The 19,424-nt window shown below is 38.2% G+C and overlaps 2 protein-coding genes across 4 annotated transcripts; one reads left to right on the top strand and one right to left on the bottom strand.

Moving 5' to 3' along the window:
* Positions 1–4,865: 4,865 nt before the first annotated feature.
* Positions 4,866–8,356, bottom strand: LOC107595994 (protein transport protein Sec61 subunit beta-like). Its single transcript, XM_016286599.1, has 4 exons — positions 8,240–8,356; positions 7,447–7,544; positions 7,055–7,159; positions 4,866–5,201 (listed from the first exon to the last, which is right to left on the bottom strand). The coding sequence occupies exons 1-4, from the start codon at positions 8,240–8,242 to the stop codon at positions 5,114–5,116; spliced, it is 294 nt and encodes a 97-aa protein (XP_016142085.1). The 5' UTR covers positions 8,243–8,356; the 3' UTR covers positions 4,866–5,113.
* Positions 8,357–8,472: 116 nt separating this feature from the next.
* LOC107595974 (alpha-1,3/1,6-mannosyltransferase ALG2-like) lies at positions 8,473–13,512 on the top strand. Of its 3 annotated transcripts, none has more exons than XM_016286574.1 (3): positions 8,473–8,721; positions 10,871–11,196; positions 12,050–13,512. In XM_016286574.1, exons 2-3 carry the CDS (start codon positions 10,888–10,890, stop codon positions 12,947–12,949), a joined length of 1,209 nt encoding a protein of 402 aa, XP_016142060.1. In that variant the 5' UTR covers positions 8,473–8,721; positions 10,871–10,887; the 3' UTR covers positions 12,950–13,512. The 3 variants fall into 3 exon arrangements, with proteins under 3 accessions (XP_016142060.1, XP_016142066.1, XP_016142075.1); XM_016286580.1 differs by lacking the exon at positions 8,473–8,721 and adding an exon at positions 8,944–9,039; XM_016286589.1 differs by lacking the exon at positions 8,473–8,721 and adding an exon at positions 8,944–9,047.
* Positions 13,513–19,424: the final 5,912 nt, after the last annotated feature.

Raw genomic sequence — 19,424 nt, 5'->3', positions numbered from 1 at the left:
CCATAATCGTGAGCTTCAGCTTTCAAAATAAATGTAAAGACAGAGTCGGAAAGGGGAACAGAGTCTTGTGACAGACACAGTAATGAAGCTGGTATGTGTTTGCAGTACTCTCTTGCTCGCGCGCGCACGCACACACACACACACACACACACACACCGCTCTCTTGCTCTGCATGCACGCACACACACACACCGCTCTCTCTCTCTCGCGCACGCACACACACACACACCGCTCTCTCTCTCTCTCTCGCGGGCGCTCTCTCTTTCTCTCTCTCTCTCTCTCTCTCTCACTCGCACACACACGATGCGCAAAACTCCGCATTTGAACAGTCAATAGCAAATACTTTAACTAATAACAAAACAGTAGCTGATTCAGAAGCGCAAGATTGTCATAGCAAAGTCAGAATTACCTCCTCTCCTAGGTTCACGAAACGGTCATTCATAAAATGCATTGCTGTTCTGTTGTAAGTAATCTTAAAGATTCCTTAATGCTTCTACTTCCGGAAGGCCAAATAAAGTGCTTTTGCTTTCGCCTAGAAACACACAGCGTCACCCTGACATGCTGCTTCAACACTAACTGCGGTTCCTGAAACCACGCCTTCTTTCTTTGCGTGCACATTTGGACGGCATTATGCAAATACAATGCATATAAAGAATATCTCTTTGGATTTGAGACTTTAGTCTTTGCAACTTTACAGATCTTCTTTATGCACCAAGAGCTTGTAACACTCCAAAGAGAAAGGAAAACTTGAAATCGTATCATATGACCCCTTTAACACACTGTGATGCCGTCTCCCGGCATGGCGAGACAAAACCAATATAACCCATTACAAACGAGGCATTTGTTGCATCCATGCGTTGCGTATTGCGCCTTCTTTCTTTGCGTGAACATTTGATCGGCATTATGCAAATCTTTCCACACAGTGACGTAGACATGTGGGGGCGTGTTTAAACGAGCCGTTTTAGGAGGGGGTGGACAAGTCTTACCTTTTATAAAGAATATCTCTTTGGATTTGAGACTTTAGTCTTTGCAACTTTACAGATCTTCTTTATGCACCAAGAGCTTGTAACACTCCAAAGAGAAAGGAAACATTTAAATCGCATCATATGACCCCTTTAACTCTCTGAATATCATCAGTTACGTTAACACCCCGTCAGAATGCGCCATCTAGAGTTTCATGACTGAACTATATATTTATTAAACTTCTTTAGTTAACAATATAAGTGAGATATTATGACAGTTTGAAGATCAGAAATGTAATCTTACAGAAATTTTTTAGAAAAATGTATACCCCTTTATCAGGTACTTATTCCAATATCCTTGATACACATTTTTAACATCAAAAAACATGGTTTGAAGAAGTCAAGCAAAAATCACCCATATCTATGTGTATGCACTGGGTCATGACAAATAATTTACTTAGATGTCTAACGTGAGCAGACGCGCTAACAATTCTGAAATTATTATCTATTTCCTAAGAACAGTGTATATCGCCTTGGCACAAATCACAATACAGTTTATGTCATATACAGTGGGTACGGAAAGTATTCAGTATTCTTAAATTTTTCACTCTGTTATATTGCAGCCATTTGCTAAAATCGTTTAAGTTAAATTTTTTTCCTCATTAATGTACACACAGCACCCCATATTGACAGAAAAACACAGAATTGTTGACATTTTTGCAGATTTATAAAAAAATGTTTAAAATTAGCAAATGGCTGCAATATAACAAAGAGTGAAAAATTTAAGGGGGTCTGAATACTTTCCGTACCCACTGTAAATCCAAAAATGAAAGCATGCAGGAGGCCCACTTCCCACAGACAAGGAGTGGCTTGCTCCTGCTGTGTGTCTTGCTCTACTTATGCAAATTTCACTGTATCATCACCTCCAGTATATTACAAACTTGTCCTCACACTATATTTCTCTTTCAAGAAGACAAACTGCACTTGTCAGATTTGATTTCACAGTTTGACAGGCACATGTCACAGACGCTACTGTAATGTGTGACACACCTGGCTTACTCGGCATGCTAAATGCGATTCTACAGTGTTTCAAATAACTACTGAACTAATCAAAGGTTTGTATGAAGCATGTTTTGTTTTGACAGAACGGTTTGAAGTGGGCAGATTAAAGCTCAGCATGACCAGGCCTGTTTGCACCTGGTATTATCATCCATCTCAGGTGTTCCATTACGGGAAAATGTTTTTATATATCAATCATATATTACTGACAATGTTTAATACCCTTGTTTTAGCACAATGGATGTCTGACACTTGCGTAGGCAAACTTTTAATCAACAGCACATTTGCATTTACACTACGACTGCAATGTTATAACATGCGTTTCTGCCTACCTCCAAACGTGGTTTGAGTCATCAGATCACAAAGCATTTTGGACCCATTTTAGACCTGTGTTTAGACCTGACCACTCCCCACTCTTTCTTGTTCCAGTATTACACAGAATTTCCCCAAGTGGAAGGGTCCACCTTACCAACTTTTGGGGGTGGTGGAGACAAACCTGTGGTTCCTCTTTCCTGAACCACATCCTCTCAAAATGAGCTAAACCTGCATTTCCACCTCGACTTGCCACTGCCAACCTGGGGTTTCCAAACAGATCCACTCCACTTATGGTTTCCTCCTCATCACCACCCTTTGACTTGAAATAATTTTATTCTAATTTTAATTATAGCTGAAGTTATGTAACTGAACTGATACAGAAAATGTGTTGAAACTGATATCACTAAGGGACAGCGGTGAACACTTGACCGCGTGTGTCCTCCGAGGAAATGAGGAAGGAAGTCTGTATATATGTGCATGTGAGTGAGAGAGAAAGAGAAAGAGAAAGAAAGAAGAGTGTCTGCATTGACAATGAGCCATGTGGCCTTTTGAAACTGTGTATATGAGACTTGTGCATGCAGCTCTTGTTGGTGATCTTTGAGCATGTTTCTCCGGGGCTGTCCCTCTATGCAGGCAGTGGTTAGAGCTCAGGAAATGGTTAGAAGAAAGAAAGAAAAAAAATATATATATATATGAACAGAAAAAAAACTCTGAATCTTGAGGTGTGAACACGCTCATCTAAACTCGTCAAATTTCATAGAATTCTGAAAACCTTTCAGTGTGATAACTTCTTGTCCATTAATATGCTAGTGGGCAACAATACACTAAAAATACACCAATGCTGCAATATATCAGGGGGTAAAATATAGGCCTAGAGAAAGTATTTAAAAAAGTTATTACTTGACACTTTGTTCTTTAAATGTGTTGCAGACTGTGTTTTTAATATATACTGTATGCAACATTCTTGATCACACTTTTTTTGTATCCGAGTCAAATAATCTTAAATTATTGTATGTTAATGCATTAGTCATAAACACTGGATTTCAGCCTAAAGTAGCACATAGAGCCCAGTGGACAGCAATTAAAACACACTTCATGAAATCTCTCACATACACTCAAATGCACCAGTCCTTGCCCATATGGATCCATTTTTAAGATGATACTGAATAATTCTGACTGCGTTGTTAGCTGTTGGGATTAGAGTGAACCAGAGGGAAACCTTACTCTCAGTTAGGACATGAATAATGAAGAACACAGACTCGGACTCAAACACAAACACAAACACACACACACACACAGAGAGAGAGGCTGTTTAACTAACAGTGGGTCACAGCGCCTCCTACAGTCTCATCTACTACAACATTGACGTTCGGTTTTATGAATACGCGCCAACAATTAAATCCCAGCTGCGCCTTCAGTTTTAAGTGTGTTTGTGGATATTATCAGCAAAAACAATTTAGTACAACCCACAATATAAATTTTGAAGGGTATTACTTTTTGGGTGATCTATGCCTTTAGCAAAATGTATATGACATGCACTGAGGTAAATGACGAAATTAGCTGGCCTGTTTGATTTTGAACATGACCAAATTGTATGCAGCAGGTTATATGTCCTGTAGGTGATGAAATATACAAAAATAGGTTATTATATGTAAGTTTGCTAAGTGTAAGAATCCACATACTTTTTTCAATCAAGTCTGATTTCTGTTCAACTATAGCTGAGGTTACTGTACACGTGTTTTTCAGTCAAAAGATAAAGGAGTACCTCCCTCCTGAAATCATTTAGCATTCATATTACGATTCTGCCAATCACTACAGACGTTTTCATTGCCATTTGCCTTTTATTCAAACAGTTCTTCTAGCATCAACCACATCTCCATTTATGTTCAACAAACTGAGCTTGTATCAAACTCAATTCCCCTGCATTACAGACTGCAACTTAAACATGCCCAAAGTCATAGAAGAAGCTCAATAGCGAAACTCTGTGCCTGGCTTGCAGTTACCGACTTTCTGGTTTCTGGAATACTGAAAAAAAACAGTAATTTTATAAGTCTGAAAAGAAAGATTCACAGAATATATAATGAGACATTTACAGGTAATTTAAAGCAAAACCACCTATTGTGCAGTTTTAAATTATTAATTAATAGCTCTGATTTAAAGAAATTATCTGTTTTAAAAATTCCCTTTGTATACAATTGTGTTGCAGAGAAAGATTTAGGGTGTGCACAGGTGTGTTGATGGGACAAGGCTGCAGGCTCAGTGAAATAGGGGTAACCGCAAATATTACATCACATTCAGAGACGGGTGTAGCTGATCTGGTTTGTGCACTAACAGCACGTCTGGAATGCACATTTGCATACAACCCCTTCTTATGCCACAAACTGAAGATATGCAAATTATGCCCTGTGACGCAAATCACACCTTCCCATTTTTTTCCCCCACCGTAGATGAAAGAAAAACAATGGTGACGTTTTACAGCATTTTATTGTACAATTTACATATTAGTTTGTACACAAGTTTTTAAAAAACAAAAAGAGATGTCCTGATCTGGTGAGTGGGGGGAAAAAAACTAAAGCAAAAACTGATGGTTTTTAAATTACCAAATGGTTGTAGTGGCTGCGTAAACTTGTATGGGGGTATAAAAAAAAAAAACCGTGAAATGGAGGTTTTAATAAAGAAAAAGGGATTGGGGTGTTGATGGTCAGAGTTTGGTCCAAGTCCAATGGCTTAAGATTCGGTGACAGGCTTCAGGGTCAGAGTCCAGAGGTCATGCAGGTTTAGGTGCGGGTGTATTTGCCCCAGATGTGCAGCATGAATACAGATGCGATAAAGAGCAGACTCATCACCAAAACTGGAACCGGACCACTGCAACAAGAGAGAACCAGGAATAGATGTAATTACTGCCTAATCATTATTATGAACATTAAAAATGCCATTATGAACATTAAAAAAAACTAAGTCAGTAAGACAGAGGGATCCCTAGTGGAGGACAGACCGACTAAATTCAGTAACTATTTCTCAAATTTCATTTTCAATATGAGGGGGATTAAAAAAAATAAATAAAAAAAAACATTCAGCACAAATTTCCTCCCAGTGGGCCAATCAGGACTGCTCGTCTTGATCATGTGATAGAAGACGAGTTAATTAGGATTCTAAACGCTGGTGAGTCGGATACTGGTAACGAGCTAGTCGGAAAATGTGGGGCTTTATTAAAGCAGGAACTGACCATCCCTTGGGTAGCTAGGCAGCTGCGTAACCATGCCGACTGAAGGCCCACCCCTCAGGCTTTAATTGATGTGACCTTTTCTGAGGGAACTTTAATTAAGCTCAAAACACAGACACAAAAAAAAGTGAAAAATACTTCACACACAACTCCACACAGACTCTCCTACTCTAAGATACTCTTGACTGTAAATACGCCACTGTAGACTCCCTCAAATCTATTCTGACATGCTCGGGCATATCTGTACGTATGGAATGAACAGATGTAACATTACCGATCTAGAACAGTGCTTTAAAAACAAAAACAAGGAAGACACGATTATAGAAGTTGGTTGCAGTGAGAGAATGGCTCTAATTACAGCACACAAACGTACACAGCTGTAGGAGGGGAAACGGCAGGGGAGACATCAAATAAAGACGGAGGTTGAGCCCATGAGGCCAATTTCCTGTCGTTAAAATTTCATGTTTATCCTTATAAATGCTAAACCTCTCAGAACCCTCTGCTCCTCCCTTTCGTGTCACTTCCTGTTGAGCTGAGGGGATGAATTAAAAATGAGCATCTGTGTTGGTTCTTTGCACATTAAGTATCTCAAATAATAACCTTTGCTTATTTTGTCCTTAAATTAAGCAATAAAATGCAATAAAAATATGTCTGACATGATTTCATAGCTAGTAGATTTTTTCCCCACACACAGCCTTTTGTTTAAAAAAAAAAAAAAAAAAAGACTAGCAATAAAAAGGAAAAATAAAGACTGTATATGAGAGCATTACATATCAAAATATGATTTTATTACAAAAAAAAGCACTGAATTAAAATCTGACCAACATCTAAAGATATGACTTAATCTAAATTGTCTGACTGTACCTGAATTTTTTTTATTATTTCTGCAGTCTATTTTCAAATACATGCAAATTAATAACTGAATAATAATGGTGCCTCAGCAGTAATTTTTATTAGGAAAACCTCTGCTAAACAAATACATTTAATAAAAAATAATCTTATTCAAGTACATAAACTACTATTCAAAAGTTTGGGGTTGGTAAGACTTTTTTTAAATATAAAAAAAAAGTCTTATGCTCACCAAGGCTGCATTTAAAAATAATAATATTGTGGAATATTATTCCAAGTAAAATAACTTAATACAGTTCCATTTAATTATTAGATTAAAAATAACTTTCTACTGTAAAATTTTAGAAAGCAATTTATTCCTCTGATGGCAGAGGTGAATGATTTTTCAGAATCACTGAAATACACCGATTTGGTGTTGCTTAATATTTTTGTGGAAACAAGATTCATTTTTTTCAGGATTTCAAGTTCAGAAGTCACTTTTTTTTTTACTGTCACTTTTTATAAATGAAATGCATCCTTGGTCTTTCAAAAAAAACAAAAAACAGTAGTGTAACAATTTTTCTTAGATTTTTAGAATATTTTGTTCCATCTCTGAGTGGAAAGCATTTTAAACCATTCTTTATTGTGTGTGAATATGAATACTCACACTTTAAGTCCTGGTGAGTCCTCAGTGTAAAAGCGCCACATCCCTCCTGTGCCAGCGGATGCTGTGGATCGGCCTCCGCTGCGTGCACTGCTGCTAGGGGCTTTCCTGAGCAAATCAACAAAAAAATATCTGTTTAAATATACAGGACAAATCAAAGTGTCAGATATTACCAAACACTCACTATCAGCTCAGCTAAATCAATGAAATCAAACCCTGATGACGTAAAATTTGCAGGACAAAACACTGATTAGGGCCTCATCAGTCAACTTCTGACTTATCTAAATAAACAATATCTTTCAGGCCTGCTGATCAAATCACAGAAACACAAAGAAAGCATCCAGCTTGATGGTGTATTAAGGCCCAAACAAAACTCTTGCGAGGTCCTTCCTTACCTCTGTCGGGCTGAGGTGCCGGCAGTGCGGGGGGCCACTGTCTTACTGGGGGAACGGCTGGAGGTGCCAACATTTGTCGCACTAGCTGCGGGTCCAGGCTGAATAGAGGGACAAATAGAGGACGTAGTAAACCAAGTGCACAGTAATCGATCTAATAGTTTTTCTGCATCAACAAAAGAAAATTGTACATCCATCTCTGAGATATAACATACTACAATAAGAACACTAAGTTAATAATGTTAAAGCAAACACCTTAGCTAATATGTTCCACCAATATAACGTTACCATATATTAAGTATCTATAAATAACTCGAATGCAAGCACAATCAATTCTCATTAAAAGCCTCTAGAAAAGATATAGCTCAATAGATGTTCAAACCTATATAACAGTAAAATAATGGCACATAGGCTATATATTATAAGGCAGTACTCAGACTAAGACAGCGAGTCAGATTTAGACTGTAGAGCTGGTGTGGGGGTCTAACTTAAGAGAGCCACGTCTCCCATACAACTAGCTAGTGAGCGAATGAACCCTACAAACTTTATACATCTACTAGCATATAACTAAATACTATTCAAAACAGCAATTCCAATAGCTGAAACTCAAATCTAAGTAGCTGCTAAGCAAGTAAATGGCAGAACTAAGTTAACTAACGTATTCCAATAACGGTAACGTTACGTTACTACTGAGCATGACTGGCTACCACATAGCAATCCAGATATAACTGTCAATACGCACACAATACTTACTATAAAGCTCCCCAACCACGAAAACCTGCATTGAAAAACTTACCATTCTGTTCAATAGTATATGTTTCAGGAGTCTGCGGGGAAAAGAATGAATGTAGTTGACTGCCTCTGTAACTGAACTCCAGCAGATCCAGACCACTACAAGAGAAGGCCTACTGGTGACGTTTCACTCAGAAGGCCACGACAGCTACAGAAAGGACCCACGCAGGAGCAAGCGGAGTGCCTGACTGGAACTGTGATCCCACGCGTTACTTTAACACCTTTAGGATGCTTTCTGAACCTAGATTTGACATACAACCTCAAAACAGGTCATAATAAAAACGAATAATTTCAGTAAAAGTAGCTTAGCGTCAGATTTTCATTTGGGAAACTCAAAGGCAGTTCAATGGAGTGCAGTGACGTGTCGTGTGCGATGGATGATGTGTACAGAGTAGGGTAGACATGTTGGCTCAATCAGGGATCCGGTTTCACGAAATCGCGAACTGTGAGCCAGCTGGGTTAGTGTCAGTAATCGTAAGAGTACAGGTAAGTGTGTTCTCCTCACGATTTTTTTTAAAACATATTGTCTGGTTGTTAACTAACACTGTAAGCACAATTTGAGTTTGTGTAAACAAAATATGACGTTATATATGATGTTACAGTGTTACTACTTGGTATGTAGCAGGGTAACACAGTTACTGAGTCTCGATTGATATTTTACTAAATATATGGCATTGAGAATGAATATTGATGTTTTTTCAACTCTGAGCTGACGTGCCCCGCTTGTTTATAGATACCTGCAGACATGTAATGTTGCAGGACCAGGCCCGGATTGGCTAATCGGGAGCACCGAGAGGATTTCCGGTGGGCCGGTCTGTTTTTTGGCCGCGAGGGCCGCGGTGTTGTCATGCCACGGGGGTTGAAATATGGATGCTGTCCACTGATCTGTAATAGATATTATATATAGATCAGTGATGATGCCCCTAGACTGCCCGCACTCATAGGAGCCCCACTCTTTTTATTTATAATTTTCTCGCAGGCCATATTATTATTTTCACCAGACCATATCGATAACAAATTCTCAAATTACAAATCCAAGCACCAGAAGCAGCCCACACTCTTAAGTTTTCTTTATGCATTTTCATTTATTCAAAGGCTATATGGTTGCAATGATTTTTTTAGTTCACAAAACTTTAAGTGCCATTGTTTAAAATGCTTTATTGACTGACGTTTCATAGACCTTCAGTTGTTACGCTTTCAAATTTCATGCCATTTGTAATTTCACAGTATTTTCACCTCCTAAATTACTACACTTGTGAAGTCACAATTCTATATTAGTACAAGTTACTCAGGCCGATGACGTGTTTTGTATGACATTACAATTATTTTTAGAATAATTGTACATAAACAATTGTGATTATTTCTGAGAACTATTTGACTGCAGGCAGACATGCATTATGGTACAGTACAAATATTTTGGAGCGTCCTTTATTCTGTCCCTTATTTTCTTAAAGAACAAACACTTATTTTCTACAAGAATAAACACTATTTTCTTAAAGAATAAAAGATAAAGAATCACAATTGTTCCTTATTTTCCATTTCTGAAGTTAATTGACAACCCTAATGATGACATAATTATCTTTTGACTCCCCTGACAATGGCACCTTGCTCAAAAAAAACAAAAACCCTCAGTTGTTGGAGATATGCGAGCAAAAAATAATAGATGAAAAATGGATAATAGAAAGCGCAAAGAAAAGGCACTGAAAAGGCCAGTAATAAAAAAAAAAAGAAGAGAAGTGGGCCGGTCTAAGGCATGAAACTCCAGGGCTGAAAATGAGTCCCACTTTGGCCCTGTGGTACTGGACCGTAATAACATATGTTACCCTGGAGCACAAAACCAGTCATAGGTAGCACGGGTATTTTGAAGCAATAGCCAACAATACAGTGTATGGGTCAAAATTATTAATTTTTCTTTTATGCCAAAAATCATTAGGATATTAAGTAAAGATCATGTTCCATGAAGATATTTTGTAAATTTCCTACCATAAATATATCAAAACTTAATTTTTGATTAGTAATATGCATTGCTAAGAACTTCATTTGTACAACTTTAAAGTCGATTTTCTTTATATATTAAAATATTTAGATTTTTTTGCACCCTCAGATTCCAGATTTTCAAATAGTCGTATCTCGGTCAAATATTGTCCTATCCTAACAAATCAATGTAAAGCTTATTTATTCAACTTTCAGATGATTTATAAGTCTCGGTTTTAAAAAAAATTAACCCTTATGACTGGTTTTGTGGTCCAGGATCACATGTGAATGTAATAGAGCTTATGATAGATTGTGACCCAGTGACATGAACAGAGACACGTGCACGCTGGCCTGGCCTGTTCACACAGTGGCATGAAATACTTGATTAATCATCTGATGAAAACATTGTTAACTTTTATCTTTTTTTATGTAATTGTAAAAAATCATAAAGTTCTCTGTTAGGAGCTTATTTATAACCAGTGGTATAAAAAAAACAATAGATGTCTAAGAAGTGTCATCATCTAGATAGCTAAGTAAACACAAGTATGTGTGTGACAGATTACTAGGATTTCTATACAGCAGCACCTGGAAAGACTAGTTGCTTTGTCTTGAGCTTAAAAATAAGGTGTAATGTTCATTTGACCTGTTTTTGACTCTACAGGTTCTGGTTGGGACAGGATGGTTCGGGTGGTGTTCCTGCACCCTGATCTGGGTATTGGTGGAGCTGAGCGTCTGGTGGTGGATGCAGCTGTAGCTCTGTGCTCTCGTGGATGCAGCGTTCAGATCTGGACGGCACACTATGATCCCCAACACTGCTTTTCTGAGACGCTCTCACCTGACCTGCCTGTGGTGTGTGTGGGCGACTGGCTGCCCACCAGCGTGTTCGGTTATTTCCACGCTCTCTGTGCATACCTGCGCATGATCTATGTAACTCTCTATCTTGTGCTCTTTAGTGGGGAGGAGTTCGATGTTGTCTTCTGTGATCAGGTAACTACTGATGCTACTAGCACTAGCTACTAATTATCAGGGTTATTTTTGGGTATTAAAGTATTTATTCATATTTTGTATTATCTATTATTTTAATATTTTCAGTATAAAATTTAATTTTAAGTTTTAAATGTAAGTTTTAAAAAAAATTATACATGCGTTTGTCTTTTTATTTGTATTTCATATTTCTATTTAGCTTGAATTTATTTTTATTTCAGTTTGATTAATTTCTGGTACTTAAACTTCAGGTAGTTGCCACAGCAACATTTCATTCAATATTTTATTTTATTTCAGCCTAACAACATTTCTCTTTTTCAGTGGTGGACTTTAATAAAGTACTGAGAAACATTGGCAAGCATATTATCTAAATTTTGCTCCACTAATGTTCATTGTTAATTTGAACTGAAGATTCTCTGAAGCATTGTAGCGATCTCCGATGTATGAAAGAATCATTATTTTGATTTATTTTTTTTGATGAACGGAATAAGTTTACAAACTTGAAATTATTTTATTATGTGAGAAGAACGAGATAAGTAATGCATTTTAAATTTACATTTATGCTTTTATCCAAAGCAACGCTGAATTGCGAGTGTTAATTGTTTTCAATTTATGCATTCTCTGTCAATCAAAACCATAACCTTGGTGTTGCTAGCACCATGCTGTACAGTTTGTGCTACAGAAAAGCCATCGAGATATGATATATGACCAGACTATAAAAGATGCCTTAGACATTGGTCAAAACAACAGTTTATTAGACCGCACAAAGCTGTGATTGACCAGTCAGAATCAAGAGAATCGTTCTCCTCACAACCACAAGGGTTCATTTTGTTTGCTCATCTCCCTCTTCTTTCAGGTTTCAGCATGTATTCCCTTTTTGCGTTTGGCACGCCACAGAAAGAAAGTCCTATTCTACTGTCATTTTCCTGACCAATTACTGACTCAGTGTCGCTCGGCTCTGAAGCGCATATATCGAGGCCCCATCGACTGGTTCGAGGAACTGACCACAGGCATGGCCGACCGCATTTTGGTCAACAGCCAGTTCACTGCAGGAGTCTTCAAACAGACGTTCCCCAAACTGGCTGAGATTCAAACCGACGTCCTTTATCCCTCTCTGAACTCGTCAGCTTTCGATGTTGAAGTAGAGGGCCTCAGCGGACTGCTCCCTGAGGGGCGGAGCCTCACCTTTCTGTCAATCAACCGCTATGAACGCAAAAAGAACCTGCCATTGGCGCTACAAGTGTTAGCGGCCCTGAAAGAGCGTCTGTCCACAGGGGAATGGGAGCGCGTGCACCTCGTGATGGCGGGGGGTTACGACGAGCGCGTGGTTGAGAATGTAGAGCACTACGAAGAGTTGCGCTCACTAGCGTCCTCTCTAGGCCTGGAGGACCACGTCACCTTCCTGCGCTCCTTCTCAGACAAACAAAAACTGTCTTTGCTGCACAGCAGCACTTGTGTACTGTACACTCCAAGCAATGAACATTTTGGCATCGTACCCATTGAGGCCATGTACTCACGTTGCCCAGTTATTGCGGTCAACTCAGGTGGACCGCTAGAGTCTGTGGCCCATGGTGAAACGGGCTTCCTTTGCAAACCCACCCCTGAGTGCTTCTCCGAAGCCATGCAGAAGTTTGTTACGGACCCTAAACTAAAGCAGCGTATGGGACAGGCTGGAAGAGAGCGGGTACAGCAGCGCTTCTCGCTGCAGGCCTTCACCGAGCAGCTCTACGGTCACATCATCAACCTTACCCAATAACCAATTATGACATCATAAAGGCCATTCTGCTTCGGATCAGCACACATCGGAAGCATTCTGCCAGTCCGGTTGCCATGGTGGGACTAATGAAAGTATGTCATCTCTAATGAAAGAAAAGAGCAGTGGGAGTTAACATGGCTTAAGAGTTCAATGCAAGCCTTGAAGAATGTGGAGCACCCATCCGACCGAGAGGTTAATGAATTATTGCGCGCCAGCCACATTGATCAAGCGTGTCACGGCGAGGCCTGAGGATCATATATGTGTATTTTTTTTTTTTATGCCAAAGGCCTATTAGAGAGTTCCTCGGGCAGAAATCGATAGAGAAGTTTTCTGTGCCCTGCTCTGTTTGCCAGTGTCTCTGCTTTTGTTTAGTGATAACAATGGCGGGTGTTAAGAGTTATTAAAGTCTCAAACTAAAGATGTTTGTTTGAGTAGAAAAAGAAAAAAAAATTCCTAGGACACTGAAGGTCATATGCTGTATTGGGTTCGAGGTTGTTACTGACTGTGTATCTCCTCATGCTATTGATACGAGACCAAAGCCCTGATTAAATGAGATGCTGCTTCGTGCCTGTGTTGTTTGTCTTTGTCTCTTGGAGCTTTTATTTTTGGATATATTGGATATAGGCTGACCTGAAAGAACAGTGGCCTCTTCTACATTTCCAGAACTAAGAACAGATCACTGTTGTGTTAACATTTCTATTTTAATTTCATTTGACAAACCGTTTTATACTTTGGCTTTGAGCGTAATTTCCCAAAACACCAGTTATAAACCAATTAAATAGATAGTTCACCCAAAAATGACAATCCTGTAATCCAGTGGTCGGCAACAGGCGGCCCGCGGGCCAAAACTTTGTTTGTTCCTTCTAGATACTGAATATTTTTAGCTGAAAGCATGATTTAAACAAGTACTACAACACTTATTCACATGCAATCGCTCTCTCAATAATACATTCAAACAAATGTAATCTTACAGTGCAAGGCCTACTTTATCTGTATCTGATTTCGAATGAGCAGAAATCTGTAAGAAATGCATCGATCCATTGGTAAAATAACTGACGAAAACGTACTGTTATTTTCATCACAAACTAAATTTGCACTGCAAAAAGCAGCAATTATAGCCTACCTTTTAATGCTGACAACCATGTTATTAGCTTGTCATGTGGTAGGAAAAATGTTTGAACACTATTGTTCCAATAAGCCACTTTGAAACTCTGCTGTTATTTTATTAATTTTACTTTATAATATACGTTATGAACAGAACTGTGATATTTCAAACATACTGAAATACTTTAGCCACAGAGCGTTTTTTTCTGCGTGGAGTGGAGTGATAATTAAATGCTTGGAGCGCGGAGGGGAAATTGTCGACGCTCCACTCCGCTCACATACTCCGCCGGACACCACCACACAAATGTGGCTCTTTGTTAATGACTGTCCTCCTACAGGATTTAACACAAGAGTAACAGCCCACTGCCAGTTACAAAAGACACTGTAACAGTCTGTCACAGGCAATTCTAGTCGCATTTTTTATCAATTAATTTCTTAAATTATCCTTTGAATATGTTCTGGGCCGTTCTAGTGGCGAAAATGTTTTTTGGCCCGATGCCGACCCCTCCTGTACTTGTTTACTCAACCTCATGTCATTTCTAAACCGGCATGACTTTCTTTCATCTACAAAGCACAAAGATATTTAGAAAATGTTTCAACTGTTTTTGTGCATACAATGAAATATATATATTTTCTTTTGTGTTCCACAGAAGAAAGAAAATCAGGTTTGGAATGACATTATGGAAATGGATGATGATGCTGTGTGAATTTAACCAGTGGTTCTTAACCTGTGTGACAGCATTGTCCTGTTTTTTTGTAATGCCAAAGATTTGTTTCAAAACTTTCTGCATTTACAGATACTAGGGATGTCCATAAATCATTTTAATATAATCAAAGTAATTGCATTTCAAGATTTTAGAAGTTGTAAGCACTGAATGTTCTTCAGGCATCCCACTTTTCTTTTTTCTTTTTTGTAGTGCATTTACATGACTCTTAAAGTCTACTGGTAAACTCTTAATCCATATCCGGTAAACTCTTAAAGTGTACTGGATTCAGATCAAGAATAAGGCTTTGGAAAAAAAGATCCCAATTTATACGTGATACAGATTTATATTTGTTATAAAAAATTTAAAAACCATGCCATTTTAATGATTTCCAACATTTTTCCATGTTTAGAAATCACTTTTGTTTTTTCAAATAAAGCAATAGATTATTGTGGAAATACAATAAAATAAGAATTATTTAGATTTTTAGTTGTTTTAGCTTATGTTAAACTAGTTTTGTCTTATTTTAAGTCATCTTGAGGCCCCCTTGGACGTTTGCTGAGGCCCCCTAGTTGAGAACCACACCTTTAAACGACCCATCCAGACATGAATCTCTCAATATCTGCGATAACCTCAGTGCACTTGGGCTCGCATGCTAAATTAATAAGGGGGGGGGGGGTTTAAATAGGCTTTAATTCTGTATCGCAGACGGTCAGATGTATTGCCTCGCTAGCGTCACATCCGTTTTGTTGGCAGTTTGGGAGCAGTTTTTGTTGCTTTTCCTCATTAACACTCGATGCGTTAAAGATGAGGACCTTATTTTTAGCCGTGCACTGATTGGGTTTTAATCATACATAAAAAGAGGGGTTATGGGGCCAGCGAACATGTAAATCAAGTGGGCACAATAACAAGGTCAGAATGCACAACCTTCACACCTTCTCACTGTATTAGAGCTAAAGATATTTGGATATGATTGTTGAATAGGAGAATGGAGGAAAGTTTTAGCTTTCGTAGTGCAGATGTGATGGACATGACCTGTAATTAATTGTTCTCATCAAGCCTGCACTTGAGAATACAATGAGCGAGACATATTGTGCTTCATATTGTTTGCTGCAGTCGCACATGAATTAAACTCTTGGCAATACATCCAAACTGGCTCTGAAATGGTGCAGAAAGAGATGCAGATTTCATTCATTTATATGAAACACATGACACTAATTTTGCAGTTGAGTATTTGCTGACCGGTGGTAAATCAGCAGTTGTTTGGTGTAGAATGGTTCGAAAAAGGAAATATGAATAATATCTTGCCCCCCTGATGCATACACACAGACAGGAATAGCTCTTGACTGTTTTGTATGACATATTAGTTTACAACCATTTGTATTCATAGCCTGTCTTTTAGAGTTTTCTTATATGAAACGCTTGCAAATTATGATTTCAGATTTTACGGCTTCAATAAAATATTCCAGCACATTAGCATATATCTGGTGGGGATTATTGGTGTGCTGTGAGGGGTGGGTTTTGATTTACATCTGTGGTGTAAAACAAATAAAAATCTTGCTCTGTTTTTAAAATAGCAATAAATAACGTCTCTTCGTGGCAAGTTATGAGCAAAATGATAGCCTCAATAAAACCAATTATTTATCGCTAAAGATAAAGAAATGTTACATGTCAAATTTATAATAGACAACGGCCCCATGCAGGAAGCTTAGAAAATGTCATTTCCATGCAGTTAAAGACTATTGGTGTTTCATAACTAGTGTTAGAGAGTATGACTGTTATATCAAATACATCAGGGACCAATGTTATTCAGATAAAAGTGGCTTTGTGGACCATTGAAGCTTTGGATATCATCAGTTTTGGCCTCCTTGATTTGTATTATATATTGAAAGTTTCTTTATCCTAACCCATCTGCACTGGCTGCACTTGCAAAATGCTTAAAAAACTTACGTTCATGCTTAAAGCCAGAAAACAATTAAGAACTAAACGTAATATCTATAATAAATATTATTGAAACAAGAAAAATACCCTTAAGAAACATATTACAACTTTATTTCCAGATGATATATCTTGAATTAAGTCATTAAATGCAATCTTTAAAAGTACTGAGATTAAAAAAAGAAACAGTAAAAACAATTTGCCAAATTTTAAACAATTTTCGATAGATTTTTAATAAATTTTTAATTGTTTTAAGCAACAATCTTTTTTTTTTTCATTTTAATGCCTAAATCAAGAAAAAAAGCCAAATAAATAACAACAAATAAACCGAATTCTGAAAACAAGCCTTCAGAAAATGTATCTTGTTTGACCCCAACGACCCCATGCAGGAAGCTTAGAAAATGTGATTTCTATAACATTAAAGACTATTTATATTTCATATCTAGTGCTATGACAGGAGATAATTTTATTCAGGAAAACACTGCTTTGTGAAACATTGGATATCATTTGAACTATAAACGTTGACCCAAACAAGAACGCGAGACCTTTAACCAACCCCTGCAGTTTTTGCCTCCCTGTCCAGGTGTTTTGCTCTGATGTAGGAGTGCCATGTGTTTATTGAGATGGTGTGTGTGTGTGTGTGTGTGTGGTTTGAGATAGAGAATGTGTGGTGTAGATGCTCATTGCCCTCAGTGATCCTGGCTGCTTTCCAGCCCTCAGTTGGCCCTTAATCAGCGAGCTGTCATTCAAATAGAAGGAGTGACACCGCGCATATTCACCAGTCACCTGGGGCCCCCGATTTGCACAAAAACAACTCCCCTCAGAGTAACCACATACACACTTAGCAAACCAAGCACTGCTGATGCCCATCGACTTCAACTGTCCCACTCTAGAAAGCCGTTTAGCTGTATTGCAGCTGTGTTTACAGTAAACGCATTTTAATTTGTGCATTTAGATCCAGTTGTAATCAGGAGAACCGATCGCGTGACGCTGGCAGTGGTTGGCAGAGTGACAGTGATGCCAGCGAGCTCTCGGCCCAGCTGGAGATCAGCGCTCACCTGAGGAGGGGTCGCGTCAATCACCCATCCCGTCCTGCTTCCCGCGCGCCCCCCGACACCGCCTATTTACCCTCAAACAAAAGCGGCGTTCAACTTGAAAGCGCTGCGCGTGTGAGCGGGTGTGTGTCGCGATGGCAGAATAGATTGAGCTGTCAGAGCAGTTGCTCAGAGGGAAGATTAATAACCAACACAAACAATAACGTTCCCACCATCATCATAAATATGCTAATGACCGTTATCAATACAGCAGCTAATGGAAGCGCCGGAATTACAGAGACGGCCAAGAGAGAGGGCACGAGGGTCAGCCATTTATTCATAGACCGCTCTGATAAACCCACAGCGCGGTCCCTCAATAAAAGCACCCACCCTTAAAAGCTATCAGCTCGCGAGTAAGACAACACTTCATTGTGCGAGTGTGTGTGTGTGTGCGGTCGCAAATGGAGAGGTAAAGGAATATGCGTGCCAAGGATTTAATTAAGAGTCAACAGGGTGAGCTGAGCTGTTGGGTAGGGAGGGAGAAACTCAGTTGTTGAGATAATGACACTGTGGACCACTGATGTTTATTAGTAATCGGGCATCTGTTTATATGGAACTCCAAGAGAGATAACTTCTATAGGCCTTCAACAAAATAATTTTCTTGGTCTGTATTTTTAGGCTCTCCCATGACACAGAGGTTTTGGAGAATGGATGTAGCTATTTTTGTCGTGTTTTTCAGTAATATATATATGAAATATATATTAAAATAAACTGAGAAGCATATTTAGGCTTGTTTTCTGGAAATTGAATTATACATCAGTCATTCTTGAGATGTGGGACAAAACAGGTCCAGCAAGGGTAACCGCTATTAGCTTTAAAAAAAAAAAAATAATAAAAATTTTTTTTTTAATTTCATGAGGGATTAATAATAGAATGTATTTAACACAATTATCACCTTCAATTTAATTTTCTCATTATTATATCAAATCTGTGTTTCTTAATGTCCTCTCACTACATCTAAAACAGTGTGTCCATAGAGAAGGGTTCAAGCATTCATATGCAATAAAATGGATAAAAAAACAATTTTAATGATGAAAAAGAGCTTGTTTTATTAAAAGCAACACTTAATAATATCTCCTATCAAAGCAAGGTTGTTTTTTAATGACACATGCATGTTTCATAAGATTTTAAAGTTGAGTCCCCACTTTTTGTCAACACCGTCAGACATTCAATAAAATCGGGGAATATCATGGGCAGCTGTCACTCTAAAGGACCCCCTTGCCACAGTTCACCTCTGCAGAGTACATCTGTGTCAGACAGGCTATGCTAAGTTTTATACTTTTAGAATATTTTAAATCCTAATGTTATTATTTCCTTTGTCACAGCCATGATATATCAACACCATCTTCCAATTTCTGAGGAAATTATTTGAAATATTTAGATAATTTTATTCTCCTGAAGCAGGTTCCATTAGCATCTAGCACTACATGAACTCCATTGGTTTTGTGAAAGAAATGCCAAATTTGTCAACACCGTCAGATGTCACCACCATAATAATTTGTTCCAATGATATATCAAAATACTTAAATGTGACTCTTGAATAAAAGCTTTATAAACAATAACATACTCACTGATTGTTGTGTTTGTTTTAATACAGTAATTGACTGATTCAATGTATTTGATAGTTAAAATTAT

Source organism: Sinocyclocheilus grahami, unplaced genomic scaffold, assembly GCF_001515645.1.
Source record: "Sinocyclocheilus grahami isolate Dianchi unplaced genomic scaffold, SAMN03320097.WGS_v1.1 scaffold11.1, whole genome shotgun sequence".
Lineage (NCBI taxonomy): Eukaryota > Metazoa > Chordata > Actinopteri > Cypriniformes > Cyprinidae > Sinocyclocheilus > Sinocyclocheilus grahami.
Note: the sequence above shows the minus strand (reverse complement) of the source record. Positions and strands in the feature narration are given on the sequence as shown.

Bases quoted from the DNA above. Each gene is read 5' to 3' on its own strand.
- LOC107595974 (XM_016286574.1), top strand. From the start codon at position 10,888: ATGGTTCGGGTGGTGTTCCTGCACCCTGATCTGGGTATTGGTGGAGCT. The intron at 11,197-12,049 runs GTAACTACTGAT...CTCTTCTTTCAG, and splicing joins ATGTTGTCTTCTGTGATCAG to GTTTCAGCATGTATTCCCTT.
- LOC107595994 (XM_016286599.1), bottom strand. The intron at 7,160-7,446 runs GTAAGGAAGGAC...TGATTTGCTCAG, and splicing joins GGCACCTCAGCCCGACAGAG to GAAAGCCCCTAGCAGCAGTG. The intron at 5,202-7,054 runs GTGAGTATTCAT...CTCTTGTTGCAG, and splicing joins GACTCACCAGGACTTAAAGT to TGGTCCGGTTCCAGTTTTGG.